This window comes from Talpa europaea, assembly GCF_964194135.1.
Source record: "Talpa europaea genome assembly, chromosome: 10".
NCBI lineage: Eukaryota > Metazoa > Chordata > Mammalia > Eulipotyphla > Talpidae > Talpa > Talpa europaea.
In genome coordinates, this window is record NC_140077.1 from 79,600,524 (window position 1) to 79,616,056 (window position 15,533).

General features: G+C 33.1%; 1 protein-coding gene across 1 annotated transcript in view; it reads left to right on the forward strand.

Annotated features, from left to right (window-relative positions):
- Positions 1–536: 536 nt before the first annotated feature.
- ZBTB41 (zinc finger and BTB domain containing 41) overlaps positions 537–15,533 on the forward strand; it is a gene marked incomplete at both ends in the record, with an annotated part of 35,229 nt that continues 20,232 nt past the window's right edge. Inside the window, 5 exons of the mRNA XM_084244737.1 lie at positions 537–1,653; positions 7,903–8,110; positions 8,779–8,848; positions 10,686–10,833; positions 14,468–14,597. Of these exons, the coding sequence (XP_084100863.1) occupies positions 537–1,653; positions 7,903–8,110; positions 8,779–8,848; positions 10,686–10,833; positions 14,468–14,597 (1,673 nt within the window). The remainder of the gene's footprint in view (positions 1,654–7,902; positions 8,111–8,778; positions 8,849–10,685; positions 10,834–14,467; positions 14,598–15,533) is intronic.

Here is a 15,533-nt window from a genome sequence, read left to right on the forward strand (position 1 = left end):
AGCTGTGTCTTGCCCGCCGTCGGAAAGCATGTTAATGAAGAGACGTGGATTTCGGGCCCGCGACGGCCTTATTGTCACCAACCCTACGCCCCTAGCCACGAATGTAACCCGCCTCAATCTGCATCCTCAACCATCTTGGTGGGGTCCCCCTTTTTTTTCTGCACTCCTGTTTCCCACCCTGTTCGTGAATCGGGCCTTAAAGGTGTGCCCTGGCTTCCTTTACAATTATTCTTTTGTTGGCTGTCTTTTCTAACCCTGCCATCCTTGATTGCTGCCCTAAAATCATAGCCACAAGGAATGGAAGCTGTGACTTTATGATCATTTAGTAACAATTTAGTAAGCTTCGTTGACGAATGTCGTGCAAGATCTAGGATTGCTTTGGCAAGGAGTTATTTTACATGATTCTTACTCTTTTGCAGACCATGAAACCCTCGGGCACGCCCCTCCAGAAGCTGTTATCCAAGACAATCTAGTTTTCTTTTATAAATCCTTTCAGATACTTATGAAGTTTCTTGTCCTGAAATTGTTGTACTGCAATGAAGAAAAGGAGAAAGGTTACTTCAAATCTTGACGAGAAAATCCATCTAGGCTATCATAAAGAATCTTCAGAAGGCAATGTTGCAGTGGCCTGTGACCAAGTAACCTATTCTCATTCCACAGAAAGACCAACTCCTGAAGCTCTTCGCTGTTTCCAGGAACTTCCTCCCTCTCCAGATCAGAGAAAACTTTTGAGTTCTTTGCAGTATAATAAGAATTTGCTGAAGTATTTAAATGATGATAGGCAGAAGCAGCCATCTTTCTGTGACTTACTTATAATAGTAGAAGGAAAAGAATTTAGTGCACATAAAGTTGTTGTTGCTGTTGGCAGTAGTTACTTTCACGCATGTTTAAGCAAAAATCCAAGCACAGATGTTGTCACCCTGGATCACGTAACACACTCCGTTTTTCAACATTTGCTTGAATTTCTTTACACATCAGAGTTTTTTGTGTACAAATATGAAATACCTCTTGTTTTAGAGGCTGCAAAATTTCTGGACATTATAGATGCAGTTAAACTGCTAAATAATGAAAATGTTGCTACTTTTCAGTCTGAGCTAACTGAGAAGTCATCAGCAGAGGAAACACTAAATGAATTAACTGGAAGACTATCAAATAATCATCAGTGTAAATTTTGTAGTAGACATTTTTGTTACAAAAAGTCTTTAGAGAATCATTTGGCTAAAACCCACAGATCCCTTTTATTAGGGAAAAAACATGGGTTAAAAATGCTAGAGAGAAGTTTTTCTACAAGAAGATCAAACAGAAATAGGAAGTGCCCTGTTAAGTTTGATGACACCAGTGATGATGAGCAAGAAAGTGGTGATGGGTCAGACAATTTGAATCAAGAAAGTTTTGATAAGGAAAAGTCCGACAGAAATGATTCTGAGGATCCTGGAAGTGAATATAATGCTGAAGATGATGAGCTAGAGGACATGTCAGATGAATACTCTGACATTGAAGAGCACAGCGAAAAAGATCATGATGCAGAAGAGGAACCTGAGGCTGGTGATTCTGTAGGAAATATTCATGAGGGGTTAACTCCTGTAGTCATTCAAAACAGTAACAAAAAAATTTTGCAGTGTCCTAAATGTGATAAAACATTTGACCGAATAGGTAAGAATGCTTGTTTTCTCACTCTAATAACTTATGGTTTTTGTGATATTTTATTGAAAAGGTGATAATGAAAAACTAATGAGAGGCCATTTTTAAAAAGATTACTTGAGCAAGGACACTTGATTTCAGTATATATTTTATCTGTTATTTTAAATTTGTTGTCATTCATGATTTTTTAATGTTATCCTTTATTTTTTTTCATGTGCTTACAATTGGTGATCATTAGTTCATGTATATGGTATGAAAAGTTACAGAGTATCAGTAATTAGAATGGTAGAACTTTGATTTATATGTTAATTTCATAGCTAGTGCCATTTTTGAGTCATTGTAGAAAATTGAGTAGAAAATTACATTAGATGTAATTTAATAATTTGTGTACTGTTCCCCCCCCATATGGTAATATGTGCATTAGAAATATATTCACTTTTCTAATACCTAGTACTGTCTAGAATTGGGGTGTTTCATACTATACTAATGCATAGTTAGAAATAGAATTGTGCTGAATGTAATGTCAGCCTGTAGGTAGAGAATTGAGGATCCATCGTAATTAGTTTTCTTTGTTTTTTGTAATAATAAACAAATCACCCTTTATTAGAAAAGTGAATGTAGGAAATATGGCCTACAGCCTTAAGTTTAAAATGTATCATTGAATATTTAAATTCAGGAGATCTAATATTTGCTAGTGAAATGATTTTTGGAAGTGTCTTATATGAACTGTTTAATGGGAACTTTTAATAGACTGTTTTTTATAAATCAAAGTTATGAAATACAAGAGATATCTATATACATAAAGATATAATGATAAATGAAACATCTAAATTTAATCTTGTAAAGTTACTCATACATTTTAATATACCACATGTGTCTCACAGTGTTACTTTTGTTATATAGCTGGAAATTATTATTATAATGTATTGGTAATCATTTGCTCTCAAAATTTGATAGTGCATACTATGGTATAACTGTGGTAACCTCTATTTTTTAATATGCTTTTAATATCTTTCTTTAAATCGGAACCCTTTTGACAAGCCAATTTAATAAGTATCAACTGTTTTCACTATGAGGCTCCCTACAAATATGAATAAAATTATTTCTCTTGAGTAATTCAGTCAATTGGAAGAACATATGTGTAAATGTGACTTGATAAAGACACTTTTACAACCATGAACAATTACTCTGAGGGGTATAGAGAAGAGAACATTTTTTTGATTGAGCTGCTTCCTAGACTTTGTATCCTTAGCTAATGCCTCCTGCATTCCCCCTTCTTTGACCTAAGTTGTCTCAAGATGAGTGAGCAACAGTCACTTCACAAATGCCTTTGTAGATCCTGCACAAAGATTTCAATACGTGTGTATTGAACACTAGCTCCATGAGATGCTTTATGAGACAGCGGTTCTGTATTCAGGTAGAACTAGAAAAAATCTTTTATAATTTGTAATCTGTATTAACTGTAAAATTTTCTAGTAAAGAATTCTGTTAATTTTATTCAACCTGGCATTTCCTCAAATTATTTTACCATAAGACACTTTTGGAGTACTCCTTTCATGTCCTGAGAATCTGGAGTATTTGGAAAAATACTGTTCAAGATTAGGTCCTGATATATTAGGAGGGCAGTTTGCAGCTTTTTAAACCAAGGTGACCTTTGATAGTTGTGGGAATCAATAGATCATATTGTAGGCTTATTTCCAGCCACCTTTTTAAATGTATTTTATCTTGTAGTCTTCTTACCCACCTATTGGGTAGCCTCACTAAGCAAGAACTGACTTTTCTCAAGTTCTTAGAGATTGACAGAGTGAAAGAGATAGAGACAGACAGTTTATATTATACTGATTAGAAAGTATGAGCTATGGTGATGTCAGATTGCCTGTATTTTTAAAATCCAAATCTATACTTTTGTTTCTTTATAGCTTGAATAGAATGAGGCTAATATGATGCTAATAGTATCTTCTCATGGGAATTATGGGAATTATTATAAGAATGAAATGGGGTAGACTGTGAATCACTTAAAATATTGTATGGCTTTTAGAGGATGTTCAAGGAGTGCTAGCTGCTCTTATTAATCATTAATCTCATGTAGTTATTGAATGTCTCTAATATGCCAAATATTGCTAAACAAATATGAAATGATATATTCTCTCTCCTTGATTATATACAAAAATAATCATATTACAACAAAAAATAAACTTATAAGGATAGGTAGAGAGGATTAAAGAAGTTAGGAAAGACTTCACAGAGCAGATAGTATTTAAAATGAGACCTAAAAAATAGGAAGGAGTTTACAAGGCCCAAAAACCAACATGTGACATGTGTAAAGACATTGAGATCGTTGTGTTTTAGAAATTGCTAAGGGGTTGGTCACCTTTGTAATAACCCAGGTCATTTCAAATAATAAGTTTTCACTAAGTTCTTGTTTAACTGAATTAAATTGAAAGATTGGTTTCTGACTTTATTTTGGACTTGTAAGAAACTAGTAAGGCTTCCTTAAGCTTCTAACTTGGCTTTCTTGGAGTGGGTTTATGAGAGATAATAAATAAACTCTTGAGACCTGCTGGAACCATTAGCTCCACAATATGTAGTCTACTAATTTGATTCCATTACTTTGGATCTTTTTATCCTTTCTGATGTTATTTAATAGTTGTGTGGAGTGAAACTACTGATCCAGTTGTATTTGTCCTTAGGCTACCAGCTGTCCTCCTCTCAGCCTATTCTTATGCAAATAAGAGTTCTTTGACCTTTTCCCCTTAATACCAAAACCTAGTGGATGAAAAGGCAAAAATGGGGAGAAAATGACAGATGGGATGACAGAAAATTTGGATAATTTTTCTTTTTTTATTGTTTCTACTGGGAACTAAATTTTTTCCTTGGTTTAAAAGAGGTATCATCCTATACCTCTTAATCATACATAATGTTATAAACCAATGTTACCTCTAAAATATCAATTAATAAAAAAAAATCCACAATCTTTTCTAGAGATAGAAAATGTTTTGTAGCTTTTTAAAAAACTGATTCTAGACTATCCTGACAGAATCCACTTAGTTCTTAGTAGAGGAAGACTTACAACAGTGACACAATTCTCTACTTAAAAGTTAAATATTTTTAATAAAATATTCTTCAGCATAAATCATGTGAGTAAGTTTAAGGTATAAGTGAAGATTTAGCGATATCAGATATGTGATGAGCTAATTTGCCTATGTTTCTCTTTGTGAAAAACTACATAAAATCTGACGATGATAATTTCCTATATGGGGGAATATATAAATACTGAAGCATGAAGTCAAACATTTTCATATGAAAATATCTTTAGTTTGTGTGTCCTGGTTTGTGACACAATTATAATTAGGATTCTGTTTGGAAAAATCCTGTGGATGAAGTTGCTTAACATTTTGTTTGTGATCTAGAATGGTTGGATATAGGTTAGTGTTCTGTGAGGGAATACTTCTTTTTATTGAAACTTTATTTGAAAACCTTGAATGTTTTGATTTATACATTATTACTGAATTCCCATCCTTAAGAAAGAAGCAGCTGTAAATGTTGACTATGTTTATAGTGGAGAGTTATCTGACTCTTGTACATGATAATTTCCCATTCTGATAGTGTTTGTACTCTGTACCTGATCTCATAATCAGTAGATAGATGTGTAACAAATGTTACGGAATCCAATATAAGCATACCATATAATAATAGAGAGAAAGCAACTCAGAAAGCATACTTCCAAAGAAATTATGTTACAGCAGTAATCATATGATTATACCAGGTTACATAGATCACTGTTTTTCCAACTATTTGTGGATAGTTTGAGGTGAGAAACACACGTATTTTTATACAATATGTCGTTACATGGTTTTGTTCATGTATACGATGATGCAAAAACAATTACATGAAACTAGTGTGAATGCACCCTGATTCTATTCTGTTCCCTTTTTCCCCACCAATACTAGTCACAATCCAAGGAACTGACTATGAAAACTAATCACCATTAAGTGTAAAACACTGATCTAAAGCGTAACGTAGCTCAACTCTTGTTTTTTAGGACATATTTATAAGATGTGATGTCTGTGATTTAACTTTGGGACACAGAAGAACACCCTTCTCCCAAATAAAATCCCATGGTAGATCTTACCTCTTGAACACAGCAGGGAACGAGGTGGTGGGGTAGGGTATATATATGCTTGTGTTAATGGAGGATATGCCCAGCAGTGACAGAGGGAGAAATGAGGATACCAGTCAGTTTTAGCAATGGCAAGAGGACAAAGTGAAGTTCTTCCAGTGTTCTCAGCTGAAACCCCAAGTTTGGTCTGTTATAACATATACTGCAAATCAAGTGGAGCCATACAATTCCATGAAGTGTTAATAAATTAGAGAGAGGTTAAAAAAATTGTTAGCTTAATTAAAAAGCCAATCTTAGTAGGTACCTAAATAATGACTGAGTTTCCTGACTACATGCATATAGAAAAAGCCATAGATCATTGTTTGTGTGTGCTATACCTGAATATATAATGGATTTTTCATCATACTTTGGTTTTTCGTTGCCTGTGATTGTCACCATTCCCCTTACCTTAAGAAAAACACTTTGGGCCCCTTTCCGCAGTATTTTTTAATCTAAGTGCAGTTGTGTTTAATTTTTAATAATATACTCTATTTATTAAATGTAATCATGTAATGGTAATTTTTTTTTACTAAATATCCAAATCATTATAATCTTTTTGGCAATAATCTCAGTGGCAATATTTTTGGTTTTTAAAATTTCCATTGTGTGTATATACATACATACATACAGATACATACAGAATTTATCTTTTTTTTAAATGCTATACTTTTACATTAGCTTTGGTCTGAAGAAAAATGTATACATTTATTTTTCAGGACAAAGCAAAGCTAAGCTTTTAACTGAAAATTGCTCTTCATATTGAAAGTGTTTGTTCTTATTTTTATTACCTTTTCTTGAAAGTATCCTTAATTGGAATTTTTACTTAGGATACTAACTGTGCACTTTCACAGCTTTGATTATAGAGTAGTAGTAATAATAGCCAACATTATTTGAGAATTTGTTATGTGTCAGATACTGTTATCAATTTATGTTTATCAATTTATTCTTATGACAGTCCTCTGAAGTAAATACTATTCCATTTTTTTCAGATGAGAAAGATTTGAGGCATATAAAGGTTACTTGTCCAAGGTCACATAGCCTGCAGTTTAAAGAGCCAGGATTCATTTCCAGGTGCATGGGTCCAGGGTCTGTGCCCTTTCCTGTGATGCTGTTTTGCCTCTGTAAAGTGGAAATTTGTGTTTTAAGTAACTCTAGAAGAATTTTAATCTATGTAGGAATATAAATAAAAATTAAGCCAAAATGTGTCTAGTATTTAATTTTTTATTGTAACTTTTCTCTTTGGAAAGTATATTAAAATTTCTTGATTCTTTCTTTTGGAAATAACTGAACATTTGTATAGAACTCAGATATTTATTCAGAATATAACATAAATCTCCCATTAAATAAACTGAGCTTCTGTGCATATGCGTGTTAATTTTTTCCTTTTCTTACTTTTTCTGATAGTGCTCATAAATGTTGACTTCAGCAGTTCACTATTATGCATGTAGTCAAATACAGGCAATTCACTTGTTTCTTAATGTCTTCTAAGTTGGCTAGGTCTTATACGAATGGGCTAAGGAAGTATATGTTCCTTTGAGTATTCTAGATTTATAGAGTGATTCCTAGATTACCATCTGTGGGAAGAGAAATGAAAATATTATTTTACATATGTGTATAAAATATTTTGTCTTTTAGTGAAATTTTTACATGGACTGTCCAATTTGAAAATTTCTTTCAGTTTATGGATACACATAGTAAAAGTCAAATATGAAAATATTAAATCTTAAGTGTATAGATCTTCTGCTGAAGGTCTATTTTAAATTTAAAGATTATATATGAAATTTTTATTTCAGTTCAGAGAATTTGCCAACAGAATTTTAAGCAAATCTCCCAAAAACTTGAATTTTAAAATGTATTCATGTAAACATGAATAATTTATTTTTTTTTAATGAGCAAAGTTTTCTGGAAAAGGTAAATTTAGAAGTAGTAAACTCAAAGCAGTAAGTCTGAGGTTTATCAGAAATACACATTTACATGAAGTTGTAATTTTTTGGGTGTATGGTTGTGTTAAATACGGTATTAATCACGATATTTTATTCCACTGTCATTTCAATCATTATGTTGTAAATGTATTGAATTTCATTTTAATTTTCTTTTTATAGGGAAATATGAGAGCCACACACGTGTTCACACAGGTGAGAAGCCCTTTGAGTGTGATATTTGTCACCAGCGATACTCGACAAAGTCTAACCTAACTGTTCACAGAAAGAAGCACAGTAATGAAACAGAATTTCATAAGAAGGAGCACAAGTGCCCTTATTGTAATAAACTTCATGCAAGCAAGAAGACTTTAGCCAAGCATGTTAAGAGGCAAGTATTACCTTGCTTCCATAATATAGTATGTTGTGAATTCTAATTTAAATATGTAGTAAGCTAAAAACATCCTTGGAAAGCTTGTTTCCAGTTCTTTCATTGCTTAATATTTTGCAGATTACATATTTATTAAGAAAAGAGTAGCAAGTGTTAGTTTGTTCATACTTTTTAAATAATGTTATCATGAAACTTTTTGATGTTGAAACAAACTACAGGATTTTGGTTATCCTAATTTCTGTCTGGAAATTTGACAAGTGTGTTTTCAAAATATATGGTATTAGAACTCTGGGGAATTTAATCTCCATGCTCAACTTTGTCCTCAATGTATAAAAATTTTGAGAAATAGAGTAGTGTATGGCATATTTAATGCTTTGAAAATTAAATTTACTGAAATATGGTCTAAAAACAAATGAATAACCGTAAAGATTATCTGTGAATAGCTAGGTTTCTGAATGTGTTTAAAATGTAATTCGCTTTCTCTGTGTTTGTTTCAGTATAAACTTAGGCCTACATACACATTTATTAAAGTGATAATATCTTCCTATATTTCTGAAGTAATCACAAGTGGTTTCTGTAAGAAATCCATGCCTGGCTCTTGTAATTACTATCATCAGATTTGAAATACTAACTTAACTAACAATCTTAATAATCTTTTTCTTTTCTAGATTTCATCCTGAAAATGCTCAAGAATTTATTTCTATTAAGAAGACTAAGAGTGAAAGTTGGAAATGTGATGTAAGATATTTTATTTATAGTAGAAGACTGGTATGATGGGTGTGGTTTGTAACATACAGCTAAAGAGTTATGAATCTATGAATCATATATAGTGTTGTAAACCAGGGTTACTTCCAAAAACGTCAATAAAATTAAAAATAATAATGAAGTTAATCACCCTTACATTCAAACAAAAGCAAAATAAATGTAATGTTACATGGCGGAAGTAGTTAGGTTTTAAAGTATTATGAACCTAGCCTATTATACATTTAAAATGTTTCTTTTGTACAAGGTTATGCTAATATTTTTTTCTAAATTAAATTAATTAATTTTTAGTTGACAACCTGAGAAATAGAAATCTTGGTTTCAATTTTTATTGTAGTTACTGTATGATATATTCGTTGTTGTGTATATAAACTGTGATGCTACATTGCAAAATATAGAGTGAATGAATTTTTCTGGTTGTCTGTTGCTACTGTAACAAACCACCTGGAAAAATTAGTGTCTGCCACCATTTTCTTAATATCTCACAATTTTGTGGATAATTAATCTAAATTTGGGACACATTTTGATAATTTTCTGTTCCACATGGCATCAACAGAAATACAGTTGTTTTCAACTGATGAATGGTCTGGGTGGTTCTTGTTTGGGGCCACTGCCAGTGGCTCACTCACATGGCTGGCAGCTTAGTATTACTAGCATTGGTAATGCTAACTGCTCACCCAAAACAGTAAGCCAGAAGCCTTTTTTCTTTTCTACTTTGATCTTTTCATGTGGCTACTTGAGTTTCCTTTTAGCATGGCAACAAGGCTCCAAGGGTGAGTGCATGTTCAAAGAAGCCTAGATAACAACTGTAAGGCTTTTTGTGGTGGAGCCTCAAAAGTCCCAGAGCATCACTTCTAATACACTCTGTTGCTCAAAAAAGTCACTACAGCTAGGACAGATTTAAATGGAGAAGAATTAGTCTCTATTTTTCAATGGTAAGAGTAGCAAAGATTTTATAAATACCTTCATCCTACCACACCACTAAAGGACTATCTCATTTTTAGGTAAACATTGTTTAAAGGAATCACCAGCTGTCATTCTAGCTTCTTTATTTATAAGCTTCAATTTATATATACAGCTGTATTCTCACCATTTCACTGACTTCAGCTTCTAGGAATTATTGTTTCACTTTCACATACTATGTTTTCTCCTCCTTACTGAGTTCATCATCCTCATCTGTAAAATGGTAATTGTATCTACCTCATAAGGATTATTGTGAAAATTAAATAAAATAATCCATGAATTGCTTAGTATCATACCTGATACATACTACACGTTATAATGTTGTTATTATATAATTATTATTACATCAGTCCCTCCTCTCCCTTTTCAAATGTCTGCCAAATATGTTTATAAAATTGTGTCTCTTCCTGTTGAGTACTTTAAGAAATAAATTTTAATGTGTTCTGTGGTTTCTTACTCTTCTTTCTAATTAAATACATGGCAATAATGGTAAATTTTTTATTCATGACATATAAGTGATTTAAAATATAAACTTAATGTATTTAAAATCTTAATGAGAATTATATAGTAACATTATTCCATAATCCTAGAAATTAAGCTGTCAGAAATGTAGGAAGTTGAAATTCAGCAATTTTTAATATAAATTTAAAATAAATCCTAACAATACTTCCTTTAAGACATTTTTTTTCATCACAATTAGAATTTAATTACACTTTTGCTAGGCTTTCTGTTTCTCCAGAAATTTCTATAGAAATTTATCTTTTCATGAATTTATGTGGTTTTTCTTTTTCACCTTGAGCTCTGTGTTTTAATTCAGGTTCCCTTATATTTCATGTGCATTTTCGTTTAGATTTGTAAGAAATCTTTTACTCGAAGGCCACACTTAGAGGAACATATGATTCTACACTCTCAAGATAAACCTTTCAAGTGTACCTATTGTGAAGAACATTTCAAATCACGATTTGCACGGTTAAAGCATCAAGAAAAGTTCCATCTGGGTAAGCAAATTACTTTTTCTAAAAGCAGTCATATAACAATTATTGATGATCACATCATGCTGGAGAAGCCTGCTGCTATTGAACCACTAAGGAGAAAAAAAATCATATAAACAAGAAGGAATACCAGATTTGCTCAGTTCCTGGAGATGAGTAAAATATGTTTACTTATTTATTTTTTGGTGGCAGATACATTCCTAGTCATAAGTAGCATTAGTTCAAAATTGATTATTGGATAGTTTTGTGTTTGGGATAGGTTTGTGTGTATGTGTGGAAAAAAGTTATCTTTTTTTAAGGAATGCAATAAACTTAGTAGATTTGGGATTCAGTATTATATTTGCTGACTTCTTTCTCTAATACTACAACAACATAAACACTTGTGGTCTAGATGGCAGTACAAGTAGGTACATTTATGACAGCCCCCAAAATGAATTTTTATCATCCCAAATAGAGTCCTTTTCCAGTTCTATCAATGTATTTATTGACAGTGTGGACAAAAACATACACTTCATGCTTATGAAATTGGTAAATGACATAAAATGCAGGAGTGGTAAATATAGCAGAAAAGAAATTTGTGAAAAAATTTTCTGCACAACAGGTTAAAACAAATTATGTTTAAAATTAAGTATAAATACAAAATTGTGAATGTGGAAACCATTTGACTTAGTAATTGACGATTGCAGGACTATAAAATTGTGCAGAATCCACACGGAGGATTTTTTTTTAATCGTATAATTTTTTAATCTAGGCAACATTGGTTTACAATATTGTATATGATTGAGAAGTATAGGTTCACACCTTTTTAAATTTTTTGTGACCACAGCACACCCACCACCAAAGCACCCATTATTCTCCACCATTGGTCCATTGAGCCCCTTCCCCCTATTATTTTCCACCTCCCAAATCCTGCTTTTCTGGTAGCATATATTTAAAATAGGAGTCAAGATTCAGATGTACAACCACTGGGAAGTCCCAAGGCATGTAGCAATAGGGAAGTTTTAAAGGGTCTGGCACAAGAAAAGTCTGAAGTTAGGTAAATTACGTTGACACTTTTGGATTGGTTCCCAAATCCATTTGTCTGACCTGGGATCAGACCAGACTCTGCAGTGTAGGAGCCTGCAGTCATGATCAGCAAAGGATTCTTGTTTTTACATCATCACTGAATGGCTTAGTCAGGTTTAAGTTTCACTTAGAAATCTAAACCATGGCATCTTAGAAAATGGAGTCTTAGACTCAACCTGATTCCACTGTGTAGAAGTCAAATCTAATTCTAGTCTATATAGAAAGTTAGCATGAAAGTCTGCTTTAGTTTAAGCTTCCTACTCAGCTTCATAAATGAAAGTTCAAAAAGGTTTAGCTATATGCAAAACTGGATATCCAGTGTAAGTGAAGAAAATATTTTTACTTCCTGTGAAGAATCCTGATGAATAACTGAACATGAAAGATAATACTCCATTTCTTTCTCTGTCCAGCTGGAACCTTCCATGATACACATCTAGTTATTTATAAAAACTTTTGCTGATGTCTATTATTCTTCACCTAACACACTTCCCATAGTATGCTTTTTTGGATACTTTTATTTGCTTTTCTATTTTTTTCCAACTATGCAAATGCTGACTTTCCTTTTCCTAACTCCATTGGAGATTTTTTGGGAGAGGAAAATTGTAGGCAGTGGTGAAGGAGTTTTTCTTATTAGTGTACTTAACACAATGCTAGATACAAATTAAGATTCAAAAAAATACTTGTTGAATGGGTTAATAAATGAATTAAAGACTCAGATCCTATGGAAGTTGAATTAGAGATTTTGAGTGAGGCTATGTTAAACATATTTAATACAGTATACAATTTGAGGGCATTTCTTATTCTAACATGCAGAAACATACTGAACCTCCCTCCAAACTACTGGGGTTACTCAACAGTTTTGTTTACAGATAAGTGTTTGAATTCCAGTATCCAAATGTCATTTTCTCTCCATTGTGTTGTATGATCAGTTCTTCATTAGAAATTCTTTTTCAGTTTATTTTTCCAAATTCTGAAACATCTTCCAAGTATATAGTTCACTTGAACTGTGCCAACTCAACTTCTTTCTGACACATCCTTTGTCTTCTTTTCAGTTTGTTATTCAGTAGAACTTTGGTAAATCATGGTGAATTTTGGAGTCCACTGACTGTCATATTGTGAGAAATCTGGGTTTAATTTTATAAGACTAACCAGAAATGTGCCATAGAATTTTTGTCTACTCAATGTCATTAAACATTTGTGGTTATAAGGAACAACAATATATTTTCAAACCAACAACTCTCTTATATGCTCTGTTGAGTCTTCTTCAGTTTCCCTTTTCTCGCTATCCTGAGAAATTTAGTGTATATTATTTTCTAATTTTATTAATCTGATTTCAAATTAAGAATTGGTTTATACTCAGCACTTACTATACAATTAGATGTTAGGCCCTATACTCAACTCTAGGGATACAGAGGTAATTGTAACCTGCATTCTAGGAATAAATAATCTAGAAGGGAAGAGAAAACTAAATAAATAATTGCATAATATACAGTAATTGTTGGGGGGGGTCAACTTTATAACATACCTACTTATTTTCATTTGGTGTCTGCTCTTTAAACTTTATTTTTTTAATATTTTATTTTATATAATTCTTACATCATTTTTCATTTTTGCACAATGTATGCATTTTCATTTTGGTTATATTCCCCATACAATTGCACCCCCTCTTATTTTGACCCTAATCCTTCCTCTCTCCACCCCTCCCCACCCACGTAGTGTGTTTCTGATTTATAGTTGCTTGTTGATTTTGATTTTTACTTTGTATTAATTAATTTTTACTTTATTAATTAATTACTTTTTACTTTTTCCTGGTCCCTTATTTAGGTTTTCTAAATTCCTGCTATGAGTGAGAGCATCCGGCATTTTTCTTTTTCTTTGACTTCTTTCGCTGAGTATGATCCCTTCTAGCTCCATCCATGTTGCTGCAAACTGCATGTGTTAATCTTTTTTGATTGCTAAGTAATATTCCGTGGTATATATGCACCACATCTTCTTGATCCAGTCATCTACTTTTGGACATTTGGGTTGTTCCCATAGCTTAGCTACTGTAAATAGTGCCACTACAAACATAGGGATGCAGGTACCCTTTGGAATTAATGTTTCTGTGTCATTTGGGTAAATACCTAGGAGTGGAATTGCTGGATCATATGAAAGCTCTATCTTTAGTAGGTCAAGAAATCTCCACACAGGGCCTCCCCTGGTGGTGCAACGGTTGAGTGCTGGGCTGTGAAGCTGCCCACAGCCTCTGCAGAGCTGGTTCGATCCTCGGCCACCGGTGAGGGTCCCACATGGTGCACAGACCTCTCCTGCTGTGCCTGCTGCTCCCCTCAACAGTGTACTTCATCAGTCTGCCGGTTCTGTTCCCCATTCTGGCTCTGGTGAATTCTCTCACCCTCTGGCACTTCTGACTGTACCCAGTGCTTGTATAATAAATAAATAAATCTTGAAAAAAAAAAGAAATCTCCGCACAGCTCTCCATAGTGGTTGGACCAATTTGCACTCCCACCAGCAATGCAGGAGAGTTCTTTTTCTCCACAACCTCGCCTTTAAAAGCATACTTTTGTTTCCTTTTTAGGTCCTTTTCCATGTGATATATGTGGTCGCCAATTTAATGACACTGGAAATTTGAAACGCCATATAGAATGTACCCATGGTGGAAAGAGAAAATGGACTTGCTTTATCTGTGGAAAATCAGTACGAGAAAGGTGAGGTCTTAACTACACCCAAAAAAATACTGATACTGTTCTGGAGAAATTTAAGGATAAAAAAAGGATTATATAAAATGTTATAGGAGGTAGTGTAAAGTCAAGATTTGCTAGTTTACATTAGTAAATTTTATATGGATATTTTGTCCCTTTCTGTAATCTCACTAAAAATGCATTGAAGGTTACTTTAATTGTTCATCGTTTGTTTGTTTAAAAGTCAGTAAACTATAAAGAGGAACAGAAAGTTGACAAGAGCAACATAGGTTTGAGAGACAGAAAACAGGTTTATCAATGGTAACTGACTTTTAGCAAATCTACCAGAAGTGATAATGGGGAAATCAAGAACCTAGTTTACATCAGAGAATCCACAGGAGGCATAGGAACTGGCAGTATAACATAACTTTGGAACTAGGATGAAGGAGAGGCAAAATAAGGAGTATTAGAGTAAAAATTGTCTTACAAGTTAGATAATTGGCTTTTCTATCACCCACACAGGCCATTAGTTAACAATACAAATAGATGATTCAGTTGTACCTTCAAAATTCTGAAAGAAAGTAATCTCCAACCTAGAATTATGTTCTTAAAGTGATAATCCAGTCTGAGAAAATAAAACATTTTTCGTAATGTTAAAAATTAGCTTTTATTGTCCTCTTACTCATGAAGCAAGTTAAAGTGCTTGTTTCGCCAAAATGAGAAAGTAAACTGGTAAGTAGGAAATCAGGGCTATAGGAAGTAGGCATTCTAACATGGAAAAGTGGCAAAGGGAATTCACTAGAGGATGGTGAATGAAAATCCCGAGATGTCAGGTATAACATGTGTAACAGTAGCCAGTCCATACTAGTAGTGGAAATGACCCATTCCATGTTGAGGGTTGCCATTGTTAAGATCCTTGCTGCCATGTTTCTTCTTTTAACTAGAAGATAGAATATTTGAGTC